The sequence below is a fragment of the Penaeus japonicus genome, unplaced genomic scaffold (assembly GCF_977035675.1).
Source record: "Penaeus japonicus unplaced genomic scaffold, GWHDUDI00000001_assembly GWHDUDI00000038, whole genome shotgun sequence".
In the NCBI taxonomy this organism is placed as follows: Eukaryota; Metazoa; Arthropoda; class Malacostraca; order Decapoda; family Penaeidae; genus Penaeus; species Penaeus japonicus.
The window spans coordinates 5,552,833-5,562,832 of record NW_028234440.1 but is presented as its reverse complement, the minus strand read 5'-3'; the positions used below and the strand labels follow the sequence as shown (position 1 = coordinate 5,562,832).

The following is a 10,000-nucleotide window of genomic DNA, read 5'->3' as shown; positions in this document are numbered from 1 at the left end:
ATATGTATTTTTGTTCTAATGTTAGAAGGCAGGTGAAATGTGTTATCCAACTGTTTTTTCTGTTGACACACCTAACCATACCATCTATCTAGAAACCACTAAGTGTATCTCATGTTATGCTCAAGGCATTATCAAGCTTCCTGCAAACCGACTCACCAAATTTCAAGTCGACCGGGTCATCTTCGTCTAAGGGGGAAAATATTTGCTTATAAAACGACACAGTCATACAACACAGATAAAGAAAAATATTAACCATACCATTTTCCGGAATATCATCAATATCTTTGAACTCCATAGTGGATCAAGGAACGCATTTAATTATCAGACCGTAGCTATATACACAATGGCAATCTTATAACTATTAGACTAAATGTATGTACATAATGGAAATCATGAACCCTTTTCTACATACCATAGCGGAAACCAGCACTTTCGCTGAGGTCTTCCTCTGCTGGTTCAACAGGAAGAGCACAGCTTTCAGAGAGGTCTGTCTCATCCACCTGTGCTAGGATCTCCTCTGTTAACAATGAAAGTTCTAGATTATTACCATATATTGAATATGAAAATATTTGTGTAAATGTTATATCTGTATTAATATGACAGTAAGCATATAAAGACATATTTCTAATTCCTGTTAGATAAGCTATTTGATCAAACACACAAACCTTTTTTTTTATTCTCTATTTCAAGAAACTCATTAAATCATTTAAGCATACTCCTCAATTACATCTCCCTCTCTATAAGAGGTCTTATAAAAGAGTAATCTTTCTTTCAGAATTCATATATTCACTTCAAGATTCCCAAACCTGGCAATAAGATTTAAAGTTTGAAAATTATTAATAGTAAGCTAATTTCCAAAGGTAGACTAACAAACTAATAATAGCAATGCAAGTGCTAAATTATCTATTTCTTTTTTTATTAGACACATAAAAAATTGTTTAATATGTATAACCTCTCTCCGTGCAAAATGTATTCATTGAAGTATTGAAAATATTTCTTAAAACACAGAATTAAAGAAAGTGAAAAACATTTTACCTGTATTCATCATTGCAAAGGCAAAAGGAGCAGTTGAAAAAGGAGAGTTAACTTACAGAGAAAAAATGAGAAAGCAACAGCAAAGGGAGCTGATTAAAGTTTAGAGTTCAACCAATATTTTGCTAAAAGGTTTGTAATAAGGGCAATAATTGGGACTATAACAAGTAGATAGTACAAAGTATTGAAAAACAATTCTAGGAAATATTGGAAGTTTCTTAAAATATACAAGAGCCAATGCAGTATCAAGACATTCATAAAACTATAATATCATAGTATCAATTTATGACCATAATATGGACTGTAGCAAGTAGGAGGTATAATGCATTTAGAGACAATTCCAGGAAGTACCAAAGTTTCTTAAAAAATACTAGAATCCTTGCATCATTCAGACATTTATATCTTAATATCAATTTCATATTTTTTGCATGGCCAATGACCAATAAAAGTTTCCCATGCACAATAAGTACATTATCAAGGCCTTCATCTTGCTTCAAACATAGGAAAAATACTGTAACAGAGAAATCATACTTATAGCAGGATTTGTAGTGCAGTAAAAGAACAAAATATCAATGAAAACTTAAAGAAGACAAAGTATTACAAAACAAAATATATGTATAATTGGACTTCATATATCAAAATATTCATATACTTAGTGTGGGGATATGCATGTACATATATGTGCATTTATAAGCATGTCTGTGGATGTATGTCCATGTGTGCAGGCATATGTGCTTATGTACACATATGTGTGTGTGTGTGTGTGTGTGTGTGTGTGTGTGTGTGTGTGTGTGTGTGTGTGTGTGTGTGTGTGTGTGTGTGTGTGTGTGTGTGTGTGTGTGTGTGTGTGTGTGTGTGTGTGTGTGTGTGTGTGTGTGTGTGTGTGTGTGTGTGTGGTGTGTGTGTGTGTGTGTGTGTGTGTGTGTGTGTGTGGTGTGTGTGGTGTGTGTTGTGTGTGTGGTGTGGTGTGTGTGTGTGTGTGTGTGTGTGTGTGTGTGTGTGTGTGTGTGTGTGTGTGTGTGTGTGTGTGTGTGTGTGTGTGTGTGTGTGTGTTTGTGTGTGTGTGTTTGTGTGTTTGTGTGTTTGTGTGTGCGTGTGCGTGCGCGTGCGCGTGTGCCTGTGCCTGTGCCTGTGCGTGTGTGCATGGTGTGTGTGTGTGTGTGTAGACATGTGTGTGGAGACATTTGTATGAACATAATATAACTTACAACTAAAACATCTTTTACTAATTGCATGAATACCTGTTGTGCTAGTGACTATTTCAGTGGTAGTGGGAGGATTGGTGGGGGATGGGGTGAGGCCAGAGGTAACAAGGCCAGAGGAGGATTCAGTAGTAGCGTAAGGGGGGGGATAAGAGGAGGAGTCGAAATCCACTTCCACGACTTCAGGGATCTGCACGGTGAGGATGTCTCCAGGGGCACTAGTGTTGGTTTCTCTTGCAGCTCCTAGACCACAATTCGCAAAAACAAGCAGCAAACAAAGTCAACATTAGCAGGATTGCAGTGCAGGTCTTATGAGATAAACAAATGGCCCTTGAATGAACTGGTTAAAATTGGTGAGTATTCTAATGCTTGACACTTAATCATTATTAGTGTATGGATAAACAAGAAAACTCTAAAACAATTAAAAAAAAACAAAAACAAAAAAAAATCATAGGCTTCTAGCAATGTCTCCATCTAGCTATGCATTAATAGCAAAATCATGCATTGCATATTTTCTATATTCAAATGCAGAAAAGCAAGTTCCAAAGCAATTATAACTCACTGATAATTCCATTGTAGATTCATCATTGAAGTATTGATCAAACTGCCTGTTCTTTTTAAAATCCAGAAGCAAAACATAATCTATCATAGAGATTACTTTTTTTTCTTTGTTATATTGGCATTCTTGATAGCATTTTTTTTTTCTTTTTTTTTAAATGCTGATTATTCTCTTTATGATAAAATATTCGACATGCACATATTTTATATCAGTCTTCACTTTCACTGACCAATGCATAATTTGAACATTCTCATTCTCATAACTGCATGTTGAGATGCCTTAGTTCATCTAAGTGATCTTCTTCAATAATCTTATTTTAGATTCTTTCTAAATCATTGCATGAATTTACATAACATTCCATATCAATTTCCTTTAGTTCTTTTAGGAATCAACATGTAAATTCACGTTATATTTCTTATGAGTTATTGCACAATTTTACTCCAAATTTCATCTGATTTATTGTCTGATGATAAATGAAATGCCAAAGAGAAGGAAATTCTCAAAGGACAAGTTTACTCTTCATACCAGATAGATTACACTCTGGTTTGTTGTATAAACACTTTAAAATGAATTAAAATACTTCATTTATTTTTTCTGTATGAGAAAGCTTGCTTTAAGATGAGGTAAATCCATTTTCCTCAAAAAAGAAAATCTTTGAAACTTTTTAAAATGTTCAATTTCTGTTCGGTTCTTCAGTTTGTTCTATTTAAGTCAAATGCTGGTATGCAATCATGTCAATAGGAGACAATTCTATCAAATCAACTTGGGAGATGAATACACAAAAGACATAAGACTCAATAAAACTATTTTTAAAATGTGGTTTCACACATGTAAAAAAATAATAATTGGAAAAATAATGAACCATCAAACATGCACTAACCACAGAAACTACACACATACCAAAAGTGGATGACTGGAAGTGTGACGAGCTCCTCACAAGAGGGCACTTCTGTAACAGTGCCCTTGGACGATCAGTGCTCTCTGCGAAGTTTACGATCTTACTGTTAAGTGTGACATCACCTATGCAGCCAAAGAAGTTAGTGTCTGTGGCTGATGCAGCTGCTGCAATATTATATTCATCTGGCACACCACCAAAGAACACAGGTCCGTCAAATGGTACTGCTTGTTGTGCAACAGACACTCTGAAGAGAACAAAATACATTCAAGTTATTGTATGCCACATGTGTAGTTAACCTTGGCAATGATTACTTTTGGCTTTATGTTGTACTAACAATACAACATTGAAAACAACCTTGTATATGCTCAAATATATGTAATGTGTATACAATTTCTTAATTTCTAATGCATATCAAAATTGGAGTTCTACAAACTTGAAATCTTCGAAGTCATCAACATGGAGACGAAGCTGGTTATGTTCACGAATAGCATTAACGACATGCCATTCACTGTCATTATATTTATTGTAGGACCCTGTAAAAGTGACAAAAAGTTAATATTCTAAAAAACTCATGGCTCTCTTCTTTAAATTCAGAAACAGAATTCTAATTACTTACTCCTACTCCCAAACAGGCCACTAATCAAGAAATATGTTTTCCTGAGATATTTCTCTGTTCTAATGAATATAACTTGTAACACCAGTAAAACACAAACATAATAAAGGCTGTACCTGTGCTAAGCTCTCCACCTGGAGCAGCTCTCAGAATGAGAGCACTTTCTGCCAGTGACAAAGAGACATAACTGTCCTGGTTCCTCGTAGTTGTATAGAAAATGAGTCCATCTGTTTGGTCTGTCTTAAACTTGAAGGTGAGTTGCAGGCCAGTTCCATCAGGGCTTGTGTGCTTCACATAGCCTGGAGCCATCTTCTCAAAGGATACTAAGCTGGCCACCTGAAATTTGTCATTGTCATATAAATTCCATTTTGTGGTGTCATGTTGCATTTTTTGTACCACTAGATAAAATGCACACTAGCAGAGTAACTTCTTAGAATTGGTCAATACATATAAAAAATGTCAATTAAATAATACATACATATCATTTGGTTATGAGGAGTCTATCAAAAATATTTCAAAGCTAATTCTTATGCTAGACAATTAGCAAAATGACGTCCATTAACAATTACCTTTACTGGGCAGCCAGGTGCTGCACTTAATGTTTCTGTACTCTTAGAAAGATCAACAGCTACAGAGGACATGACTATGTTATCAATACACCCATCAAAGTCATCATTTGTTGTATCAATAAATTCATGTTCACCAGGCAAGCCTCCAAAATACATTCTTTGTGGTACTTCTAAGAACAACTTTGCACTGCCTGGAGATTCTCCCTGGACTCCCTGACCATCAACCTGAAATTTAAAAAAAGAAAGAAATATGTACGAAAATATCAACTAAAATGTTATATATATATATATATATATACATATATATATATTAATATATATATATATATATATATATATTATATATATATATATATATATATATATATATATATATATATATATATTATATTATATATATATATATATATATTATATGTATATATATATATATATATATATTATATATATATATATATATATTATTATATGTATATATGTATATATGTATATATGTATATATTATATGTATATATATTATATATGTATATATATGTTATATATATGTATATATATGTATATATATGTATATATATATATATATATATATATATATATATATATATATATATATATATATATATATATATATATATATCAATAGAACAATATTTTGCAGCATTTACCAATACCAGACCCATCAAATCAATTTTGTCTCTGACCTTCATAAGGCCCCTACTCTGCTCTCTTGCAACTTCTACATGGTGCCACTCTCCATCATGACAGGTTTCCTCTGACCTCATTGTGGCCACTCCTGTTCCAAGGTTGTATTGGAACAGCACATGGCCTTCTTCCATGGTAACAGCCATATACTGGTTCTGAAGGATAACAATAACAAACAAATAATCTTACTAATTACATTGACAAATGCCAAGCTTGTAGGGAAACTCTACTATTATAATCCTGACAGGAACACTGTACACAACTATGTATAATTCTCATATTCTTATTCCAATTAAGTATAGTACTTGAAATTGATGCCATTTAAAGACATTTACATGCTGGAAGTCATTCCATCTTTTCCATTCAAAATAATAATAATAGTTTTAATAATCAGACATACATCAGCACCACTAATAAAGAAAAGGATGCCATCTTCAGAATATGTCTTAAAGTCAAGCTGTAGATCAAACTTCTTCTTGAATCTGTAGCCATTGCGTGTATCCATGGCTGCATATCCATTACCATCAAATCTTAGTCCAGTTGGAGGAACCAAGTCTACCAGCTGATCTCTGAAAAGACATTACCAATTTAATCATGATTTTCCTATGACACTAGCTTACATTCTCTTCATAAATGGCTGAACTCTCTCAAGGGAACAAAATTGGTAAAGCATATAATAAACTAAAAGGTAGTGAAAAAAAGAAAATATGAAAAATCATTCTTAGTCTATCAAATATAAGATTCTTAAATACCTTTCAAGAGCACCACGTTGTTGAATGTTATTGGTGCCATTGGACATGAAGTTCCACAGACCAATAGGACGATCATTGAGCCTGAAGTCTTCTAATTGGCCGTAGAAAGAAGTGCTACGGATGGTTCTATCAACCTGAACTCCAGCCGGGATTCCACCAATGAATATCTTTGACACTCCTGCATCAAGGTTGAAGACTGAGTAGGTGCCTGGCAACTCATTTTCTACAGAAGCAATTGCCTCGTTTTTGTCCTCATCTTCGTAAACTATGCTCAATTTCACAAGCTTACCCGTTCTGGAATTATGATTTGCTTGTATCATCAGAAGCCTCACCACTAATTATATACAAATTCTTTAAAGTAAATGGGAAGTATCAAAAATTTCAAAAGCACAACAATCATACCTGTCAACCCTAACTTCTCTCCAAATGCCATCATCTATGCGCAGCTTATTGTTCTCAATGGAGTGTGCACCATCACCCAAATCCATTGTGAGGCGGACAAAGCCACTGTCTACCTCCAAGGCCATGAAATCATCCGTCCTTGTGCGGCGCATCAACTTACTACCTCCAACTGGGGTTCCCATGAACATCAATAATCCTGAAGGTTCATCTGTTCGTACGAACATCGATACCTGTTGGTAATACATGCAGGATACACTTAAAAAATCTTCTAAGTGATGATATGATTTTTCACAATGCTGTTATATGATATATAATATCCAAAATAAGTGGTCATTGAATTTCAGTGGTAATTTTATGAACGAATGAACAAAACTTACTATGATATAGTCAATAAGTAAGGTTATGAAAGGCATGGCATTATATATTTAATCAGTTTCAAATGGTCTCTTATTGCCCCCTCCCCCTCACCTCTTCTCTTCTACTTCCTTTCCTGTTTTTTTCTCCTTTTTTGAACAAACTCTTTTAATCTTAATGTCAATAAATCTGAATAAAAGTTCATTCCCAGGGCAAAGGTGTACACATCAGGAAGGACAGATGCATGAATAAAGAAATGAATAAATGAATAAATAAATAAACAAATAAATAATTAATTAAATAATAGACATATAATGAATGAATAATGAAATGATAAGTGAATAATAACCAAATTTGCAAACAAATGAATTGATCAATCTGATTAATTTATAACATAGAAATGGATAGGTAATAAAAAGTAAGATATTAAATTATACACAAACAATAGATAAATCAAATAAACAAAAACTAGATATCTAAACAAAAAGCAAGTACATAAATAACTGAATCAATTGATATACAAACTGACAAATAGACAACAAAAATTTTAATAAATTATAAGAAAGAAAGATAGGCAGACAAGTAAGCTCCAAAACTTCTACCCCAAAATAAATAAAGTCCACGCATCATCATAACCTGAAGCTCAGCCGCCATACCTTTGTGGACGTCGCAGCCTTAGTAATATCCTCCGGGTTCTGGAGCTCAATGGTTGTGTTGGGCTGGAAGTCAACACCAACTTTGATCTTGTTGGCCAACTCCCGCGTCTTCTGGATGGAACGGCGTAGCGCCTTAAGTCGGTCGCCCACATCAATGCCCTTAGTTTGGATGGATTCCTTCTTTTGGCGCAGGTTGGTTGCCAGTTCCATCATCTCTGGCACTTGCTGTTCTACCTGTTCCACTATTTTTTAAAAATGCTGTATTATTCTTTAATCTTTATGAATGATTTGTATGACCAAATAGAAAAAAAATTATAGTGTTTTGGGGGAGGGAGACATTATTTTGTATTTGCATTGGAAACAAATTAATGGGAAATAACTCATCTACATAAAAGAATATCAAATTTAATCATCATCTATAAAAATGTGTCTCAAATTAAATTAGATTATCTTATCAATAGTTAATTATGATCTCCATAAATATGGATACTTAGCTAAATCCTACCACCCTGTCAAATCAAGATACCTTGTCTGTGTGCAAGTTGAATGGCCTTGTTCCCATCAGCGACATTTTTCATCAGCTGACGAGCTCGAGCTGTTGCATCAGGAAGCTGATCCTCAACATTGGTTATGCTTTGAATGGCTTCCCCAGCAATGTCCCTTGACTGAATGGCATTCTGCTTCAGATTGGAGGCTTCACTTGCAATGGATTCTTGCTGTAGCTGGTCCAGTCCACTGTTCAAAAAGGAAACATTAACACTGTAGAATAGAGTTAAATTTAGATTAACCCCTCTTGGAAGTTGTTTGTCAAAAATATTATCTCTAATCATATTCTTCTGCATTTAGGTACTTAGTCCACAAGGAATATCTTCAAGATCTCAATACTAATGATAATCATAAGGAAGAAAGTATCAGCAACCAAAAAAAAACAAGAAAAATAAAAACATAAAATAAGATGAAATAAAGAGAGATTCAACTAACTTGCTAATCACCATGACAGTGTCACTAATGTATGTATTCATATCTCTGAGGGTGCGGACATCATGTTGAGCCTGCGCAAGTTGAGGCTGCAACTCGCTTTCCACTTGCTGCGAACGCAATTCTGCCATCTCATACTTCTCTTCCGACTTCCTCTGCGACACAACTGCATCATCACTGACACCTCCTGACAGTTTCAGAGCCTATGAAGATAAAGAGAAAGAATAAAAATATCATAATGATACCAATAATAAGGAATAATGACATTGATTATGATAAATATTGAAAAATCTTTTTACTCTCTTTTCTACATTTGCTCTTTTTGCATGCTTGTCTTTTTTCCTTGTTCCCACAATGTCTGTTTTACTTTCTGATTTGATTAACATGCCTATTTCTAACGTCATTGGCATCTGAAGTCCGTCACATTGCAATCATAGACTTCTACTTACCTACACTTTTTAATTTTTTGGTTACAGTTAAAATTCATTCGTACTTGCAAACAACTTGTATACTTATCTATGGACTTACAAACAATTTTAAAGAGTCATAACATCTACCTTCATGGCTGCTTCCTTTGCAGCTTCTGCCGCCTGACGTGCATCTTCAATTGCTTTGACGATATTCATATATGCATTTGCAGCTGCAAGTGCCTTTTCAGAAAACTCACGTGTGTCGGAAAGCAGACTGTCTAGATCGTCAGCCTGTAATTATATTTCAAATAAGTTGAAATTCCCTTTGATGATTCAGTCATTTTCTTGGAAAAGGACCTTTATAATCTAAAGCAAGATAACAAATTTTCAGCTATTACTTTTGTGATAACTAAATAATTTCTAAAAAAATCTATGTTCCAAAACCAAAATTGTGAATAAGTTAAATAATGAACATACCCTTCTTCTTAGCACTTCTGCATGCTCTTTAGCTTTCATTGCTGGTAACTGTGCTTGCTCTAATTCCTGTACTATTTCTACCACTGTTGTATTAAGGGTGGATTTGGCTGCATGCAGGCGTTCTAACTCCATCACTGAAATGAGGATACATGTGTTTTGATCATACAAACTCTTTGGTAGTAACATTTTTATCACATTGCCTTTGATTTTCTGTCACACTGGAATAAAAAAAGAAAAAAAATAATACATCTACATAGAAAACATATACATACACAAATCCTCATAGTTTGTTGAAGCATTAAGGTAATTTTTGTTTGCATCATCAACAAGGTTGCGGGACTTCTCCAATTCAGTATCTACTTCTTTGCCCACACGACTTGCCTCGTCTATCTTTTT

At 34.1% G+C, this 10,000-nt stretch overlaps 1 protein-coding gene across 1 annotated transcript in view; it reads right to left on the bottom strand.

The window, feature by feature from the left end:
- Positions 1-10,000, bottom strand: part of LanA (laminin subunit alpha) — a 62,721-nt gene that overhangs the window by 7,926 nt on the left and 44,795 nt on the right. Inside the window, exons 36-52 of the mRNA XM_086532992.1 lie at positions 9,877-10,000; positions 9,605-9,738; positions 9,275-9,418; positions 8,721-8,920; positions 8,266-8,474; positions 7,740-7,981; positions 6,730-6,959; positions 6,328-6,621; positions 5,976-6,144; positions 5,575-5,730; positions 4,874-5,098; positions 4,421-4,640; positions 4,125-4,224; positions 3,694-3,935; positions 2,274-2,477; positions 413-517; positions 157-186 (exon numbers count right to left, since the gene is read on the bottom strand). The exon at positions 9,877-10,000 is cut by the window's right edge and continues 16 nt beyond it. Coding sequence (XP_086389118.1) covers positions 157-186; positions 413-517; positions 2,274-2,477; positions 3,694-3,935; positions 4,125-4,224; positions 4,421-4,640; positions 4,874-5,098; positions 5,575-5,730; positions 5,976-6,144; positions 6,328-6,621; positions 6,730-6,959; positions 7,740-7,981; positions 8,266-8,474; positions 8,721-8,920; positions 9,275-9,418; positions 9,605-9,738; positions 9,877-10,000 — 3,028 coding nt within the window. The remainder of the gene's footprint in view (positions 1-156; positions 187-412; positions 518-2,273; positions 2,478-3,693; positions 3,936-4,124; positions 4,225-4,420; positions 4,641-4,873; positions 5,099-5,574; positions 5,731-5,975; positions 6,145-6,327; positions 6,622-6,729; positions 6,960-7,739; positions 7,982-8,265; positions 8,475-8,720; positions 8,921-9,274; positions 9,419-9,604; positions 9,739-9,876) is intronic.